The sequence below is a fragment of the Macrotis lagotis genome, chromosome 7, assembly GCF_037893015.1.
Source record: "Macrotis lagotis isolate mMagLag1 chromosome 7, bilby.v1.9.chrom.fasta, whole genome shotgun sequence".
NCBI classification, from domain to species: Eukaryota; Metazoa; Chordata; class Mammalia; order Peramelemorphia; family Peramelidae; genus Macrotis; species Macrotis lagotis.
Window position 1 is genome coordinate 181,613,022 of NC_133664.1, and position 19,954 is coordinate 181,632,975.

Sequence of the window (19,954 nt, forward strand, 5' to 3'; positions counted from 1 at the left end):
TTAAATACACCCAAATAGTACATTAATGGCATATACTTTCTTTTTTTAACAATGAAAGTCATTTTGATGAACCTGAGAAATAACACAATTGTATGCCCAAGTCAGGTAGGCTTGTCTTTGGGCACCCTCCAGAGAATATTATGTTCTATATTTGAGATGGTTGGGGAAACTGTTATTGTATGGGATTGGTCTTTTTATATGCTTTCCTTCTGAAGTGGAGCTAGAAGGAAAAAGATAGTTAGCTAAGTGATTGTTGGTAAAAAATGGGTGTTAATATTGTAACCTAACATGAATTCAGGAGACTTCCTAAGTGACTAAGAGTCAACCTGGGATTCTAAAACAAGTGAATGAATTCAATGCAGAGATGAATGATTCCCATCATATTATAGAATATGATAGTCTAGGGTAGGGGACACAATTCCTTGAATTCATAAGGGAGTCCAATATTGTGACATGGATTGTCTGATCTAAAAAGTACTATGAACTTAAGTCTGGAGATCTGATGCTAGATAAAATGTCTTAGAAATTTTTTAGAAGTAACTTAGAAGTTACTCCTTAGATTGACATTACATTATTTTTTATGTGGAATTTCAGATTATACTCATGGATGATGGAATGATTTAATGCTCATGGCCCTGCTGGAGGAACAGAGTTAGATTTCCAGTCCATGTATTGTCTTTTTTTCCAGAGTCTGTGAGATGTAGTGGATTATCTCTAGTACTTGGAGTCAGGGTCAAAGCCTGTTTTGGATACTAAGTGTATGACTCAGGATAAGTTATTTAACCTTTTTTCTTCATCTGTAAAATGTATGGAATAATTCAATGAGTTTCAAAGATCTCTTACAGTTTTTAAATTGATAATTCTATGAACTTAATATGCTGTATAGTGTTAAAAATGAATATTATTTTATTTAAATTTAGAATTGGATATTCCTATATTTAAAAATACTAGAAACAGGCTGTTGGAGTCTAGAGTTTGTGATGACAAAGGGCAAACAGGAATTAGAGAGGATGCCAGAATTAGCATCAATAATCCAATTCAACAAATATGTATTAAAGACCAATTATATGTAAGCTATGGTTAAAAAAGGACAGCTAGGTGGCACAGTGGATAAAGCCAGACCTGGATTTAGGAAGCTTCCTCTTTTTAAGTTCAAATATGTCTTTAGACACTTATTAATGTTGTAACTGTGCAGGTCACTTAACCCTGCTTGTCTCAGTTTTCTCTCATCTATAAAATGAACTGGGAAAGGAAGACTAGGGTCTCTGTCAAGAAAACTTCAAATGGGTTCATGAAGAATCAAACATGACTAAAAATGACTCAGCAACAATGATGGTGATAGGTGCTATGATATGTACCCTCTAGGAGCCTACATCTAACTCAGACTTCTCTAGTCAGTCAAAAGGTGATTATCATCTCTTTCATTGATTTTTTTTGATTTTCTTTTTTAACCTCACATTTACTGTACCTGGTACCTTCTATTTTCAGGAGCAAAAGGAGACTTTCCATGATCCGACTCCACCAAGTCTTCATAGTCCATGAACTGAAAAAGAATTTAGGAAATACTCCAAAGGTCAAACCACTGACAACAGATAGGACATTTCTGATAGGAGGACTGAGGGAAAAAAATAACTTCTAAGCTAGATTCTGTGGAATTTTTCAGGCTCTCAAGAATAGAATAAAATAAAGGACAATTCATCTTCAGTATTATAATTATGAAATTGCACAAAATCAGAGTCCTGGACTAATTGACTTCTTGGATCATTAAAAAATGAAATTCCATAACCATAACATTACAAGGATCTTCCAAGTCATCACAATATAGATAATGTATGTAGGTAACATGCTTTGTAAACTTTAAATGCTGTATAAATATTAGACATTATTATTAGAAAGTTTCAAGTGTTCATTTTTAGTAAAAAATAAAAGAATAATCTTTATTGATATTGTAATTTCCTAGAAAAGCATAAGAAATAATGAGAGCTACATTAGAAAAAGTTCATAAGATGGTAGAATTTAAAGTAGCTTTGGAAAATTCTAGTCCAAACTCTTCTTTTATAAATGAGGAAACCAAGTTCTAGAAAGTCTTTTTCCATGATCACATAGCAAGTAAGTGAAAAAAATCATAGGTCTTCTAGCATGATATCTTTGAAGATGCTCTATCATGGAAGGGAGGTAAATGGGTAGACATGACAATTTTCTTATTTGACTGCCTAAAAGATTTATTGCCAAGTTTGCCAGAAAATCTGCTAGAGCCAAAATCCTCTAAAGACTTAGGGGGTGAGGGGCAGCTAGGTGGCACAGTGGATAGAGCACTGGCCCTGGAATTAGGAGTACCTGAGTTCAAATTCAGCTTCAGACACTTAATAATTACCTAGCTGAGTGGCGTTGGGCAAGCCACTTAATTCCATTTGCCTTGCCAAAAAAAAAAACCCTACCCCCCCACCCCCCAAAAAAAGACTTAGGGGTAGATCTGAGGAACTTTAGATATTTTTAATTGTGGCTCAACTGCATATACTTGTCTAGGAACTGACTCCAAATCAAATGTACATTATTAGCCTGAACTATGAATGAGTCTCTAAAAATGTTTAAAATGACATTGTAACCATCCCACAAAAAGAAAAGAATGGGAAGAGAATTAATTGGAAATTCTGACTTCTTCACCTAAGCTACAAATATTTTTGAAAAACATATATATATATATATATATATATATATAGAGTTCCTTTTCTTTTTTCCTTTGATGTCTTTGAGTTATAACCCTAATGATGGAGGTATTGCTGGTCAAAGGGTATGTGCTATAAGAAATGACAGAAATGTCAGTTTGAGAGAAACCTAGTATGAACTGATGTAGAATAAAGTGAGCAGAACCAAGAGAATTGTTATCATTATTTTTACTATCATGATAACATTATAAAAATGAACACTGAAAGACTTAAGAATTCTGATCAATGCCAATGATCAACAATGATTCCAGAGCTCCTAACAGTGAGTTAGTTGATGGTCTACATATTCAGAAAGAGACTTTTTTTTTATATATCCCTTCAGTTTGAGAATTTGTTTTACTTGACTATGCATATCTGTTGCAAAGCTTTTGTTTTTCTTTCCTTTTTCACTTGATGGAGGTCAGAAGAAGAGAAAGTAAATTCTTTTAATTGAAAAAAAATTCAAAGAATCCTTAACTCTGTCACATTTTCCAGGTACAAAATGCAATACCTAAGCAGGTAGTGAATTAGTTGCAAACAGCCAGAATATTTTTTAACATTTAAAATTTTTTGCAGCTGATATACCCTGTCAATGTAGAAAGCAGTAAGAGAATCTCAGGAGACTGAGAATAGCTTCTATCCTTCTATCCTCTGTCAGCCTGTTCCTCCTGCCCTCTGTCCCCATATGCCACTTCAGGTGAATAGGTCCTGGAGCTTTGGATTACAGCTTTTCCTAAGAGATGAAAAACACTGGTGCTTTGGAAAAGGATTTTCCTGGCACATTTCTCTTTCATCATTTAGTGAATGAATGAGAACAATGCATTTCACTCAGCTTACCTCTCATGCAAAGCATTTTAATGTTTTAGGAGATAGAAAATTCTCTGTAGTAATCATAACATGAGACAGTCTGAGAATGTGGACTGAATTTTATGAGAAAGCTTCATTCCACACAGAATTCAGTTAATGAATAGCAAGAGCAGGAGGTAATTTAGAGAGCAGAGCTTCAGATGTTCAGAAAGGCACTCCGTGGAAATACTCACTTCAGGGAGTCCATTTGTAGGGAGATCCAGGCTTCGTGCTTCGGAAAGTAATAAAAAGAGAAGGAAGCCCATGAGCCGTTTCATTTTGTTCGTCTGCTTTGCCCAGAGCAGCCAGTGTGGGAAGAACTGCAATCCTATGTACTCTGCCAAGTTCAAAGGAGATACAGGGAGGTATCGTTCTGTAAAAAAAAAATTTTAAAGAAAAAAGGGGAAAAATTCAAACTTTGTTCAGAAGTGGAACAAATATTTGTTCTAGAGCTGAAACCTGACCTGTGGGGGTAGAGGAGACATCTAGGGGTTGTTCAAACAGTCAAACTCTGCCCTTCGTCCTGTGATAACAGGTCAGCCTTAGATAGGTGCTCTTATCTTTGCAAATCTTTGTTGATTTTCAGCAGGAAGCCTTTGGAACTCCTCTCCATCTCTTCTGAAAGCAGGGTGCACAATTACTCAGGGAAAAGGAGGAGACCGGGGTGGCTAGGTGGTATAGTGGATAGAGCACCGGCCTTGGAATCAGGAGTTACCTGAGTTCAAATTCGGCCTCAGACACAATAATTACCTAGCCGTGTGGCCTTGGGCAAGCCACTTAACCCCACTGCCTTACCACAAAAAAAAAAAAAAGAAAGAAAAAGAAAAGGAGGAGACCAAAGTGAAATGTTTCTGGGAATAAAATGCATCAACCCTAAATGGAGTCTAGAAAGCAAACATCTATTGAATTCTTACTTCACTCTAGAGACTGTTAACACAAGGAGAAAGAGCCTGTCTTCAGGAGTCTTATAGACTAAGACAGCAAAACAACGCATAAAAAGAAAGGTGAAATGCAGTTTGGAGAGACAGAGGGTAAAGAAGGTACCTGGTATAGAAAAAGTCCAGAGAGTCAAGAGAGCAGCCAGGAGAAGAAGAAAGCCCTCTCTGGACAGGGTTCTTAAAATGGGGGGTTCTGAGAGGGAACAGCCAATTGGAGGGAGAGACTTCAGAGGTGGAGGAGATTTCCACCAAGCGTTGCCCACAGTGAAACTTCCTGGGGTGAAGAGGTTTCTGGGGCATGGCACAGAAAGTCCAGTGAATTTGGAGTGCAGCCTGGAGAGAATGAAGTCTCAGCTAGCTTGGTCATGCGCCTTAAAATGGAGGCTCTGAAAACAAATCAAGTTTGAAGTTGATTACTGAGCAAAGGATTAGGCTTTCTGCTCCCTCCCCCTACTTCCCTTACCCCATAATATCAATTTAGCAACAAGGCACAGCAGATAGAGGGCAGATCTTCCATTCAGGTAGACATGGATTCAAGTCTCACCTTGGCTGTGGTACTGGCTGTAGGAGTCTGGGTAAAAGTTTCAATCCTGAATCACCAAGTGCCTATCACACATTTCAAATTGGACTTTCCAGATACATCTCGAAATCAATTGCCCAGAACAAAATTCCTTTTCTTTCTCCCTAATCTTCTCTTCTAAATTTCCCTATTTCTGTTGAAGGTCTATAATCCTTTTAGTCTCTTAAGTTATTTCAACATTATCCTGGACTAGTCACCCTTCCTCCCTTGGCTGTTAAATCTTGTCTTTTCTATCTTCACATCTCTTGCCTGAGACCCCCTTTTTCCATGAACACAGCTACTCCTTTGGTTCAGATCCCCATGTCATCTTTCCTAGATTATTGCAACAGTTTCCTAATTGGCCTCCTCTCTTCCAGTCTTTTATCATTCCACACTATCCTCTAGCAGCTGTCAGAGTAATTTTCCTCAAGCACAGATGTGGCCACGTGACTTAGCCAATTCCAGTGACTTCCTATTGTCCCCAGTACCTTGTGCAATGCCTGGCACTAGTAAGCACTTAATAAATACTTTAATAATTAATTAAATAAAATAATCATAGACTTCAATAAATAATCAAGCCCCCCCCCCCCCCGTCCCCTGCTTCCCTTTTGTGCCCAGGCATGTCTCCAACTACATGAGAATCTATTTTTTTCTAGATGTTACAATTTATGTAGAAAATACAAGAAGATTAACAAAACAGTTACTTGGGATAATCAATACTTTTATCAAAATAGAAGATCATAAAATAATCCTAACTCATGAAAATATCTATAAAATCTAGAAGAAACTTTCAGAGCAATACAACTTAGAATTATGGCAATATATCAAAATACAGATTCTGAAAAACACTATAATGTATTCCAGATGTAACAGAAATTAGTGACAAACATCCTCACAAGGAGTGGTCATCCCTCTCTTGATACTTGTTTTGTTATCTTATTAATTTTCATTCCAGACAGAATCTGTCCTTTGAAGAAAATTTAAATTTAATTTAAATTTTTAGTTTTGATTTTATTTTCAAAATTTAAAATTTAATTATATAACATAACCAAAATTTGCCTTTTCTAACTTTTAGCTCCCTGGTCAAATGATAAAGTTAGAAAAAATAAAAACTCTTGTAACAAATATATGTAAAAAAGCAAAATTTATTTCTACATTGTTCACCAAAAAAAGTCTCAATCTGCACTGAGAAATTCTGATAGCACAGAAGCACCTCTTCAGGAGACTAGGTAGTCTCTTTATCATTAAGCCTCTGGAATAACTTTCAGATTTCTTGTCTTGTAAGGTTGTTTTTTTAAATAATATTGTTGTTACTTTATAAATTGTTCTTCTAGTGGCAGAATCTATTTTTAACAGTTCTCCACCACCACCAAAAAATGCAAATTAAAAATAACTCTGAGGTACCACTTCACATCTATCAGACTGGCTAATATGACAGAAAAAGAAAATGACAAATGCTGAAGGGAATGTGGAAAAATAGGTATACTAATACACTATTAGTGGAGTTGTGAACGGGGTCCAACTATTCTGGAGAACAGTTTGGAATGCTGCCCAAAGTGCTAGTGATATACCCTTTATGATATCTCTTTCTGTCCCTCATAAATATATATATATATATATTATATATATGTATGTATGTATGCATGTATGCATGTAAATATATAGGGTTATATAATCATATATCTACATATAGCTATACACATACATAATTATTGTAACTTTATATAGAATTACATATTTATGCATATCATATATCTATATCCTTGATATATATGCAAATATAACTACATACTTTCACCTAACAATACCACAAGATCTGTATAACAAAGAAATTTAAAAGATATATGAAAAGTGTTTATAGCAATTATTTTTGTGGTGGCAAAAAATTGGAAATTGAGGGAATGTCTCTATCAATCAGAGAATGACTGAACAAGGCATAGAATATGAATATGATGAAATACTGTTGGGCTTAATAAATAACTAAGGATATGATTTCTGAAAAACCATTTTATATATATGGCAAATATAAATTGAAGCAAAGTGAAATGAACAGAACCAGGAGAACATTCTATACAGTAATAGAAACATGGCAATGATGATCAACCATGAAATTTTAGCTACATCCTTTCTCTCTTACTTTCTTTTTCCTGTCCTTCTTTCTTCCTTTCTTCCTCCCTCCCTCCCTCCCACCTTTCCTTTCTTCCTTTCCTAACATGGCTAATACGGAAATATGACTTTAATGACTCCACACATATAGCAGATATCATATTATTTACTTTCTCAATGGATGGATGAGGGACTTGAGTTAGGGAAAGAATTTAGAAATCAAAATAAAAAAAGAATGTTAAAAATAAATATTTTTAAAAGGGTATTATCCACTAACTTTCCTCCCTCCCTATGCCTTCTTCTATTTCTTCTGTTTTCTAGGGTTACTCATTTCTTTTTTTTTTTCAAGGGAATGCCCAAAGGCACACAGCTAGGCAATCATTAAGTGTCTGAGGTCATATTTGAAATCAGGTCCTTCTGACTCCAGGGCCAATGCTCTATCAACTGCACCGCCTAACTGCCCCAGGATTCTTCATTTCTTTTAGCTTTTCCTCAAAACTGTTTTCCATTGCTGCCATAATTTTTAAAGTTTTTCTTAGTATGTGAAATCATTTAATTTATTTTGTAGATTTTTCAGAATCCTGAAAATCACACTATGAGGGCAGATTCTTTTCCCAGCTGGGAGGATCAACTTTGGGAAGAAGAGGAAAGAGACTTGACTCTCTTGTTCATAACTGTGCTACAGAATCAAGATGGCAGAGAAAAGGTAGGGAATTTTCCTGAGCTCTCCCAAATTCTTCAAATTTTGAAACAATGTCCCAAAACAATTTTTGGAGTGGTAGAATTCCCAAAAGGACAGAATGAAACAATTTTCCAGCCTGAGAAAAACTTAGAAGATGAACAGGAGAGATCTGTTGTGTCAGAGTGAAAGTGGAGCACAGTCTAATACAGGTTTACCCCAGCAAACCAGTGCAGGTTGAGTTTCATTAAGGCAGCCACAGACTGGGGGCAACTGAATTGGCAGTAGCTTTTGGAGCTCTCAGCCCATAGGGAGTCAGACAAGTGATCAGAAGGAGATCATAGGGTCCACTTTGCTACCACTGGGTTATATTGCCCAGAGCAAGAGAAGTAGTAGAACACCAGAGTCTGTGGTCACAGGAGAGTGGGAACACTGGTCACCTTGGAAGAACTGAAATCCTACAGATCCCAGAACTAGTTCTGAGAACAGCTTCATGCTTAGCACAGTGCTCCTTCCACTTGAAAGAAGAGCCCAGCTTTAACATAAAATTAAAAGTTAAGGAAGAGTCTGGAAAAATGATCAAGGAGCAATAAAAAAGAACCTGACTATAGAAAGTTACTATGGTGACAGGGAAGATCAAAACACCCCATACTAACTTGACTTGCTGGGAGTGTGGAGCAAGGTAGTATCTGATACAGGATACGGTATCTTCTCAGGATAATCCTGCTCTAGTGCTACAAGAATTAATGATGATTTTATAAGGTATTGTGTATGTAAAACATAAGCAGTCAACTCACTCGGGCACTCCAAGCCCAAAGCTTTCTGCTTTCCCTGTACAGTGCCATTTCTACTTGAAGGAGCCATTTTCTTCTTGTTCTAGTTGTCAGGGCCTTTAAGATTATTTTCCATTTAAGATTACTTTCCATCAATTTTGTATGTATCTTCTATGTACCCATTTTATATACACATTTCTCCTCCATTAGAATGGAAACTCATTGAAGACAGGGACTATTTTTGCCTTCCTTGGTCTCCCTCAAAGCTTAGCACATAGAGAGATAGAGACTGGACTTGTGATTTCATTGCTATTGGGAATTTTCAGGTGAAGGGATTTCCTCTTCCAAGGCAGGTTGGCACCTTTTCTGGAATGAAGAGAATTGCCAAAGCATTGAGAGGTTAAGTAAATTGCTCAAGGTCACATAGTCAGTTTGTGTCTGAGGGAGGACTTGAATCCAATTCTTCCTTATCCGGGGATCAATTTTCTGCTCATTACATACTGTGCTTCACTGGTACATGTTGTTGTTCAGTCATTTCAGTCATGCCTGACTCTCTCTGACTCCATTTGGGGTTTTCTTGGCAAAGATACTGGCGTGGTTTGTCATTTCCTACTTTAGCTCATTTTACAGATGAGGCCAACAGAGTTAAGTGAGTAAGCACTTAATAGAATCTTGATTGATTATAATTAGGTACATAAATTCCTCATAATCATTTTCTCCAAATCATATCCTTGATACAAGTATCCTTTGAGATAAATTGCAGAGAATTCCTGTCTGTTTTCTGAAGGCCCTAAAGGAACATTTTTCATCAAGCATATTTATGAATATTATCAGTAGGTTATTTTAAATGATGAAACCATCATCAGAGTATAAAATAAGGTAGTATCTCTGTTCTTTCTCTTCAGAACAAACACTGAACAAATGAAACAAAAGACTGCTTTGGTTTGTTTTTCTCTATTCATGTGGCTAGCATGTCATCTTGCATTCCTGGGACCTTGGAAAATATGTCTGATTTGACCTCTTTCTGTTCAAAAGGTCCAGTTGCCCCCTATCAGTTTGTGTATTCAGGTCAGAGGATTTTGTACTGAGCCATCCTTCTGTATGTCTACTCTTTGATAAATTAAAAGTATCTACTACTGTTTACTTTTGAGTTAAGATGAAACCCCTTACTAACACAATAAAGAAACTTGGTTAACCATTCACTTTCTTTACATAAGCAAATAGGGTAGTGGGCAATCCACAAAGGAAAAATCCACAATAACTTATTATTTCTGTGTTATGATAGTGATGTATCCATTACTCATTTTAAGAGCAAATCTGAAAAAATGATAAGAAAGTTATTCAAATAAGCCTGTGATGTTTGGCAAAGCTGGGGTATAATTTACAATGTAATTATGATCAAAAATTTTTTTTGTAATATGTTTTTACATAAATTTATAAGTTTAAAGGGATAATGGTAGGGACTAGACCTGTGATTTCATTAGTATAGATAGCTTCCAGGTGAGGAAATGTCCTCAACTGATGGACACTGGCATCTCTTCTGCAATTTACAATCTTAGAGAGTTGGTTTGAGGACTGAGATGTGACTTGCCCATCATTATGTAGCTAGATTGTATCTGAAAGGGGATTTTCAGTCTTTGAGGATGACTTAGAGAAGACAACATTAAAAGTAGGAAATGAAATTAAGGATGACCTCAAAGTCTAGATCTAGGCTCTTTCATGACCAACTTTGCTCATTGTATGGAATATATTCAGTTTCTCTGGGCAGGCCTGCTACATTGATTTTATCTCATTAGAGCCCTTGGTGTCTTAGACTATAGAGAGAGGTTCATAATTCCTATTTTGGACATTTGAACATTTGAGAGGTTGTTAAGAGAAAACATCTAGTCCTCCATATTGTTAGTCATATCCACTTGACTTTAGATGGGTTCTGGGTATTCTTCAAGATCTTGGAAGTTCTTTTATCAGAGAAAAATGTGATGACTGAAACCAGAGTTACTGAGATTTTTAAAAGTTTGCATGATCTGAATAAAGTTGAACATTTTTTTTTCAGTGGTTGAAACAGAGGCATTAGACTTTATTCCTGAGTCTTTTTCATTATATTCTCTTCTATTTGCTCAACCTTGAAGTCTTCCTCAGGACAAAGCTGATGGAAATATTTATTAATAGGAATGGTGAATTTTGTAGACAGGGATTCCCAATCAACCTGTTATCAAATAGCTCAAACTGGTTTCCTACAGGGCAGTAACTTCCAACAGGAATTCAGGCTAATGCCCACAAACATTTCTGGGAAGGGAGAATATCTGAAGAGCATTGCTATAATGATAGCCAGTAGGTAGCAATTCTAATATCCTTTAAGATTTGCAAAGTGCTTTTAAATTTTTTACCTCATTTGGTCCTCACAATCACCCTGTGATATGGGTGTACTCACTTTATAGATCAGGAAACTGAGGTTGAGAGAGGCTAAGTGACTTGCTGGAACCAGTTCATACTTCCTCAGGAGAATTTTCATTGTGGGCATTTACACCTCTTAAGTCAGCAAAGGCTTTAAATTGGGGCTTGATTTATTGTTTTATTGATTATCTTGAAAAGTGATGAAGAAAATGTTATTAATGCAAATTAAACTTAAAAGTGTGTTGTGGGTATATTTTTTCCTCTCTTTCTATAGAGTCAGTGGTTAAACATTGATCAAGAAATTGCTGGCTCATAGTCAAACAGCTAGTAAGTATCTGAGGCTTGATATGAAAGCCGCCTGTTTCAATGGTTGTAGAGCAAGCAATGATTTCTCTTTTTCTCTTCCCCAACTTAACTGAATCTCTTCATCCTTCTCCTTTATCTATATCTCCTTCTCCTATTGATTGATTTTTCAAGAATTGCTTCTCGGGGCGCCTCGATGGCACAGTGGATAAAGCACTGGCCCTGGAGTCAGGAGTACCTGAGTTCAAATTTGACCTCAGATATCACTTAACCTCATTGCCTTGCAAAAAGCTAAAAAAAAAAAATAGTAGTTTCTCCCCACAAAAAGGTTGAGGAAGAGGATGAATTTAGGCTAAAAATGTAACAGATGTAAACTACCATTCTACCTAAATGTCAAAGCCAACCGTACTCTTTGAAGGCTCTATAACTTCTTGAGATAGTATCCTTGAGTAAATACTTTCTAATTATATTACCTTCACTTGGGCAAAAACATCTAACCTTCATGAGCATTATGTCTCATAATAAAATTTGGGCATTATGTCTCAAAATAAAATTAAATCTCATGAGTGAAATTATGTCTTATAAAAACATCACAAAACTATATGTGTGTGTATATATACACACACACACATACACATATATATATATTAATGCATCTTTGTATTTAACATAGGAGCTACTTTGACAAATTTGCCATTCTAATACAACAATAAGCTACACTCAATAATTTTAAAATAGAAAATTTTATATATAACCTTTTGTCCAAAGTCCCCAAGATTGGGCTCACATGAACCTGGTCTGATATTGAGGGTTAGCCAAAAGTTTACTCAGGGAAAATTACCAATTATAACAAAAAATAATTTGTATATTTTCACAACTAGATGAGATCTCAAGGTTCAAATACATTTTGGATATAGGACAGTCTTTTTTCAGCCCTTAAAAACTGCAGATGTCATAAACAAAATAACACAATTTTTCTCCCTCTCTGGTATGGACTATTTCTCCACTTGAATTCTATAGTCCTTCTGTTTTAGTGCCACCAGAAGATTTAGATTTCCATTCTGGGGCATCTCTAGCTCTCCAAAGGGTCCTATTCAGTCTCTCAGACTTTATCGCCCCTCTTTGTTTAGGATGCTTCCTGGAAATAAAGAATACTTTTTCTTTCTATTGAATATACTTTTCCCTACACTAGCTTAATAATTTATGGTATTTGTGAGAAATAGAGGTAGCTAGACCCTAATCTCTTGCTTTAAAAAACTTGAGACATTTTCCTTTTTATAATTCAGTTCTTTGATCTTTCAATATTAATGACTAGTTTAGTAATCACATTTTTGTACTTGGAGATTATATGGGTCATCTCAATCTGGTAATTTGAACTCATCCAGAGTACATAGGTGCTATCTACTTATGTTGGAGATCAACTCATTGTTGACTACATTTTGTTTTGACTTTTCCAGTTCAAAAATAATTCTTGACAGAGGAAAATAGAAGCCAAAAATGAGCTGAGCAGGTCTGTCATTAGTTGCCATCGTTTTAATGCATAGAAACAAGGGTTTAGGGGGCAAACTTTGTTGGAGACAAACTTTGTAAATCTTTTGTTTGCATCCTTAAGAGAATGTTCCTTCTTCCTTTATCACCTAATTTAGGCCACACCTGAGGGCCTGCCTTCAACCTGATTTGGATTGCAATGTCTTCTGGTGGGTGGAGCAGAAAACACTCAAGACCACCCAAAAGAGCAAAATCTCCAATGATTTGGGTCACTCCCAGCACCACCCCTCCCATGGACTCTGAGGGAGAATTTAAAGAGATCAAGGAAGGGATTCTTTCTTTTTGACCTTCCAGAGCACTGTTGAATTCCTGGTCAGCTGGCCTGACCAATTCAATGAACAATCCACATGGTCTTCTCTTTAAACTCTTCTTAACTTTTCTATTACTTTCTTAATGTGTTGTAATATGTGTTCTTTTAATAAATCTCTATCTTCTTTCCAAAACCTGCGTTCCCAAGTCTGAGTTGTTATTCATGCAGGGCAGTTAACCTATGGCAACACTTTCATCTACTCAAATGATGATTTGATTACTTCTTTGACTGTCTTCTGTTCTTGAGCATAGCTAAAACATCCATTTTTATTGCCTTTAATAATTAAAAAAATATTTATTTAAGGCAATAGGGTTAAGTGACTTGCCTAGGGTCACACAGCTAGATGGTTATTAAGTGTCAGAGGCTACATTTGAACTGAGGTCCTCCTGACTCCAGGGCCAGCACTGTATCCACTGTGCCACCTAGCTGTCCCCTACCTTTAGTTTCTTTAATGGGAGTTTATCGATTAGGGTTAGTCCTAATGAGCCTGCACAGGCTCAGCTGATACAATTCTCCTTGTGGAAGAGGTTGGGAACCTAATGCTCAGAGAGTAGTAATGACATGTAGTAGAAGGGCCTTGGAAAGATTTTGGAGTATTTGTAAACATTCTTGAACTGATTCTGGTCTGCTAATCCTGTTTAATAGCTGCCTATTTGATTGGCTACAGTTGAACTAGAATTAAAAAATGCATTACTTGACCTTGGCTCTTTCTGGATTGAATCTCTTCTCTTAGTTTGACTCCTTTGCTGATGGCATCCAGTTCAGATAATACCAAAAAAGAGATACCTCAGGCCTTTTGCCAGTTTGAAGCTAACATCTTATCATGTGAATATGGGTTTTGATTCTTGTCTGGCCTTCCATTTTGTTCTTTCATTTTAAGTAAAGAGATTTAAAAAACTACAACTTTGTGAATTTCAAAAGGTTGGGAGAAGTCACCTAGAAGTCCAGGAGTCCAGTCTGTTCTGGGTTTTGCAAAAGTCCTTGCATTGATAATCCACGAAGTGTATAGTAATCTCAATTTAGGGGTGGCTAGGGGGGATAAAGGACCAGCCCTGGAATCAGGAGTACCTGGGTTCAAATCCAGTCTCAGACATTTAATAATTACCTAGCTGTGTGGCCTTGGGCAAGCCACTTAACCCCATTTGCCTTGCAAAAACCTAAAGAAAAAAAAAGACTCAATTTAGCAATAGCTGGGAGGATTCACCCATCAACAATGCCACATTTGAATGTGAACTAGGTGGGACCAAAGCTGTGTAGATATTATGCTAAGTCTCAATAAACTGTCCCCAGAGACTGAAGTAGTACAGAGGAAAATGTCCCTCTAAGGTATTGGGATGATATGTCTACACTTCTGTTCTGCTTATATACTTGAAATAAATATCCTTTTATAAAAGTTAATTGATTTTAATTAGCTAAATGGAATGGGAGCCTTAGCCACTGGCAGCTAATAGGATCATATAAAGGATCATACCTGTAGTTGGGTTTTGAATTGAGTTGATTGCAATAGAAAAGCTACTTCAACCCCTTAGTGGTAGCCCTAGAACCCTGGAGGGAAGCTAAAACTGGCCTGAATCTAGGAAATGAAGGTCAAAGAATACTAGACATTCCTAACCAGGCTAAGCACATTGAGAAGTTTAGTAGTTCTACAGGACCAAGACAGATTTTTTTCATTCATCCTTTGTTATCTGACCTCATTTCCATCTCAATTCATGCCTTTTGAAAATTGGGCTAGGAATTCCTTATGCATTTGTATTCTACTCTTTTTTTTAAGTTTTTTAAGTTGAACCCAGGTACTCCTAGGGGCCCCTGTATTCTACTCTTTAAACAATTCTTTTTCCTTCCTATTAGAGGAAACTTGATAATTTTTTGTATTTTCAGAGCTTCCTTTGTCTCTCCAGTGTATCCTACCTACATGTGTCAGACTTTGCTTGGCTTTGATTCTTTTTTTTAATCTATATTTTCTTTCTTTTTTTTTTTAAGGGTTTTTTTTTTTTTGCAAGGCAATGGGGTTAAATGGCTTGCCCAAAGCCACACAGCTAGGTAATTATTAAGTGTCTGAGGCTGGACTTGAACTCAGGTACTCCTCACTTCAGAGCCAGTGCTTTATCCACTGCGCCACCTAGCCACCCCTTGGCTTTGATTCTTTATGGCTACAATCAGGTATGAGGTTGTAGAACTTCTCACCAATTCCTGCTTCCAGCTTTACCTGGGGGTCTGAGCTTCTACTTCTTCCCCATTAACATTTATAAAGTGCTTAAAGGTTTGCAAAGTCCTATACAAATATTATCTTATTTTGTCCTAGCAACAACCCAGGAAGTAGGTGCTATTATCTACATTTTATGGATGAGGAAACAGATCCTGAGGACAGTTTACTTGCTCAGGGTCACAAAACCAGTAAGTGAAGTTAGCAAATATCTGAGTCTGGATTTGAACTAAGTCCTTCCTGACTCTAGCCCTACCAATCTATCCACTGTGCCATATAGAAGAATGATTCTGGGGCAGCTAGGTGGTGCAGTGGATAGAGCACCGGCCCTGGAGTCGGGAGGACCTGAGTTCAAATGTGACTTCAGACATTTAATGACTACCTAACTGTGTGACCTTGGCAAGTCACTTAACCACATTGCCTTGCAAAAAGAATAATCCTTTTTCTAAGAGAGGGAAAAGACTGTCTTCATCGTTATTATTCCTTTGAGGGTAGTCATGCCCCCCCAATCTCCTATCACAAGGTATGTGATTCATGCTTTCAACAAAGATTTTTTTTTTTTTTGAGATCTAGAGTTGAATCTCTCTGAATACCTTTGAAGATTCATATTTAAGACAACAGTTTCTGCTAGCATGAGCCAGGCTTCCTGGAAGATGGATGTATTATTGGTGGGTAGTATTGGGAAACTATTATGAAACCAGGGAGTAGGGTGCAGGAATGAAATAACTTGTTAACTGGAGACGAGTTAAGTTCTTGGATTTTTTTTTTAATTCAAAATCTTAGTTGTGGTAAATTTGTGTCTTGTAACTTAATGCCAATACTGATACTTAAAATATCCTTGTTTTTAAATCAGCAGCCACTAGATGGCATAAAGTGTTCACCTATTCTGAGCCAGTTTAGAACCATGTTAGGATGACTCATGAGGGAATGCAGTATACATGTCATTTCTATTAGGAACATATAAAAATAAAATTTAGCAAACTGGAAGGAGCACAAATGAGAACTTATAACTATGGAAAAAAGATATCATTTTATTTTATTGTAAATGTTATTTAAATTATTTTATAATTATAAATAAAATGTATAAATTTATATTTGATATATAAATATATAATATAAAAATAAAACATAATATATAACTACTATAATATATTATAATAAAGAATATACCCAAAGGTATAAAAATTTAATTAAATTATAAAACTTTCTTCCATATTATAACATTAATATATTCATTTGCGAATGTCATTGTTATCTGTTGACAGATGAATCTCACTCAAAGAAAATCCAATGTTATTGCCCTTCTCAGCATCGTACTTATACCCATTGATGCTCCAAACGTCTGGAAATGAAATGAAACTATTTCACATTACTCCCTTTCACTCATTCTACTTTTCAGTCAAATGGGCTTAATTAATTTTCCTTTGAACTTTCTGCCTTCATATCTTTTGCACTGGAGAGGTGGTCTCCAGTGTTCCTTGCTTCTCCCTTCTCTGCCTCTTGAAATACCTAAGCTTCCTTCAAGGTTTGGCTCACATGCTACCTCCTACAAAAAGACTTTCCTGCTTTGTCTCTCCTTGAAACCCATTTGCATTTACTTATCTAGGTACATGTTGTATTGTCCCTGAAAGTATGAAAGCATCTCCCTTGTATGTATGTATGTGCCTCTAATCCTTAGCTCCTTGTACATAGTAGTTGCTTAATATGCATTAACTGAATTGTTGAATTGCTCAGATATAAAGAAGATCATTGAATTTAAGAGCTGGAAAGTTCATCAGAAAATTATTAGGCTAATACCTTCATATTAGAGATGAGAAAAATGAAACCCAGAGGAAACTTGACTAAGGACATACAGGTATAATTTATAGGATAACAAGATATTATGTGAATTATCTAAATGTATAGACTTGACTTATAGGTAGTATAGCTAAATATGTTCTGAGGTCTGGCCTGCTTCTGCAGGGAGGAGGAAAGCCAAGGCATTTACTTGATTTTGTTGGAAAGGAGGACTAAATAAAGTCCCAGACAGCTAAGTTTAGGTAATTTCCCAAAGGCAGATTTTTGGGCATGTCCAAAGTACCCATTAAAGAAGGTACAGGGTAGAATTTTTCCCCCTCAGTGCCAAGTAGACAAGGGTGAGGAGGTCTAAGGGATTTTTAAGAAAGCTGTTACCTCAGTGTCCTGGCATATGACAGTCAATTTCTTAAGTTTCCTTGGCTAAGTCGAAACTCTTCCCTGTAAGAGAAGATACAATCAAAGAGTGACTTTTTCTTCTGGTTGTTTATGGAGATCTTTTAAAAGGAACCCAAATTCTGACCATGTAATGATTGGACCTCATAGGAGTTTTAATGACTGAGAAAGAGGAGGGATTAAGAGGGACTGTGGTGAGCTTTCCCCTCTCACTGAAGCTTGCTGTTCCTCTGGTGACCAGGCTGTTGGATTGAGGTCCTCTTCGGGAATGGGGAGGGTCTCTCTCATCTTATTCTAGCCCACATCTTCAAGATTGGAATCAAGGGTTGAGACCATAGTCCTTTATGAGGGGTGGTAAGGAGTCACTCCTTAGGATTTGGGGAAGAGAGATGAACTTCAGGTAGTCTTGATGAGCAGCTGTTTAAAGACAGAACCAGCAGTCATCCCCAGTGTCATTGGGCAGGTGACTGTTCTAATTCTTCTGGACTATGAGGGGGGCCTGGGATAAGATGTTCTTTGTTTGCATTTTCCCAGTAAGGTTCTAACTGAGCCATGCCATAGATGAATTGGACAATAGTCTAAAGCCCTGGTAAATTGGGACCAGCAATAGGAAAAATACAACAGATGACAATATACCAACCACCTCACCCTGCCTAGAGCTCCAGAGACTCTCCATTGGATTTTGAAGAACAGGAATGTGGGGAAGGAAGTAGATCTCCAAGTGTCCACCTTCTTACCCCTAAAACCACTCTAGACAAGGGGATTTTCTTTCTTGGTCAGTTTGTTTCTAAGAGTAAGAAGACTACTGACTGTAGTGTGGACTTCCCACACCTCAAAACCTTGAGGCAATACCCTTTAAAACATCCTTGGGACCAGTCACAGATGTTAGAAAAAAGAACTAGGCAAATCTCTTGAAAGCAAAAGAATAAAAACACATAGCCAAACCCCTCCACATATCTCAGAGTATGTTACACATCTAATTAAACTCTGATTTGATAAACTCACACAGTCTTTTGCTCAGGTTAGTCCAGAAGTCAGAGTCATTTCAAGGGCATCCCATTCTCATCACCATTATACTAGAAATATTTGGTCAGGGTCTGAGATTCCTGTGATATAAAACCTTTGGATAACTTTCCATTGGGGAGGTGTTAATTATCTCTATCTGCCAAAGTTGTACCAGTATTATTCATACCCTCTAAAATTTCAGCATTATAGGATGCAATTTTGGTCACTGTTCTTTTCCTTTCTTTAGTTCTAGGCAAATTCTTCCCTTAACACAACACCCCCCCCCCAGATAACAGCTTTGTCCCAAATAGAATTTGGGTACAGTTATGTCATTTTACCCATGTTTTAGTGACTAATATCACATTTTCTGTTTATTTATTTTTTTTAGTTTTTGCAAGGAAAGGGGGTTAAAAATGGCTTGCCCAAGGCCACACAGCTAGGTAATTATTAAGTGTCTGAGGCAGGATTTGAACTCAGGTATTGCTGATTCCAGGGCAGGTACTCTATCCACTGTGCCACCTAGCTGCTCCTATTCTATTTAATATTGAGACTCATGAAATAGTCCTCTTGAGAACTTTGTACTTTTTCCTGAATACATATTGAAAAATTATTATTTTCCCCCTCCCCAGCAGAATTTTACTTTAAATGGATCCTTTTAAATAGACCTCAATCAACATAAGCTATACATGTAAAGTTTCACAAAGCTTATGAGTGTCACATCAAAAGTTATGGAAAGACTCTACTTTCAATACATTAGACAAACAAGATACAATTGGTACATATATACAATTATGTTTATTTAAAAATTCAGTTAAAAATATTTCTCAATATCACTGCCCTCATTCAAGGAGAATGCATTTCTAATTAGGGGATTAGTGGGGATCACTCACAACTCTACTTCTTAACTATGTTCAACTCTCTTAAAAAATTCACCTAACATTTGTTAAGAACTAAGTGTTTGGAGAACACCATTTTATTCATGGGGGTAGATAATATACAAAATTTAAATGATCCACCATTCTTGGTCTCAGAAAGTTTCAGTCTAGTCTCTTCAATCAATAATCAATTGAAGGAATTCATCAAAAATCCACTTGTACTAAGTGTAAAGGTTCCAAAGGAAAAAAAAAACCAAAATAGCCTTTGACCTCTCTAATTCCTCATCTCCAATTGCTCTCTAGCCATTTCTACTTTCGTAACTTGCTGTCACTTGAAACTCAACAAATCTTAAAGATGACTAATTTCCTTAAGGACTAAATAAACTCTTCCCCCAGTGCATTATTATTTTTATGGTTATACATATTTGAGACTATCATTGATATTTTCATCTCCCTTGTACCCTAGCATCTTAACTACTTACATTCAAATGTTCCTTTTTCTTTTTAATATTGCTAATAT

At 36.5% G+C, this 19,954-nt stretch overlaps 2 protein-coding genes across 5 annotated transcripts in view; one reads left to right on the forward strand and one right to left on the reverse strand.

Moving 5' to 3' along the window:
* Positions 1–5,405, reverse strand: part of ITIH2 (inter-alpha-trypsin inhibitor heavy chain 2) — a 48,777-nt gene extending 43,372 nt beyond the window's left edge. For 2 of the 4 annotated variants that reach the window (XM_074194167.1, XM_074194166.1), the window contains exons 1-3: positions 5,034–5,403; positions 3,746–3,924; positions 1,469–1,543 (exon numbers count right to left, since the gene is read on the reverse strand). In XM_074194167.1, the coding sequence (XP_074050268.1) occupies positions 1,469–1,543; positions 3,746–3,829 (159 nt within the window). In that variant the 5' untranslated portion in view covers positions 3,830–3,924; positions 5,034–5,403. Of the gene's footprint in view, positions 1–1,468; positions 1,544–3,745; positions 3,925–4,595; positions 4,704–5,033 lie in introns of those variants that run through there. The other 2 variants (XM_074194168.1, XM_074194169.1) reach the window with 2 other exon arrangements.
* Positions 1–7,850, forward strand: part of KIN (Kin17 DNA and RNA binding protein) — a 111,089-nt gene extending 103,239 nt beyond the window's left edge. Inside the window, exon 16 of the transcript XR_012470141.1 lies at positions 7,723–7,850. The gene's annotated coding sequence lies outside the window, so the exon portion shown is untranslated. The remainder of the gene's footprint in view (positions 1–7,722) is intronic.
* Positions 7,851–19,954: the final 12,104 nt, after the last annotated feature.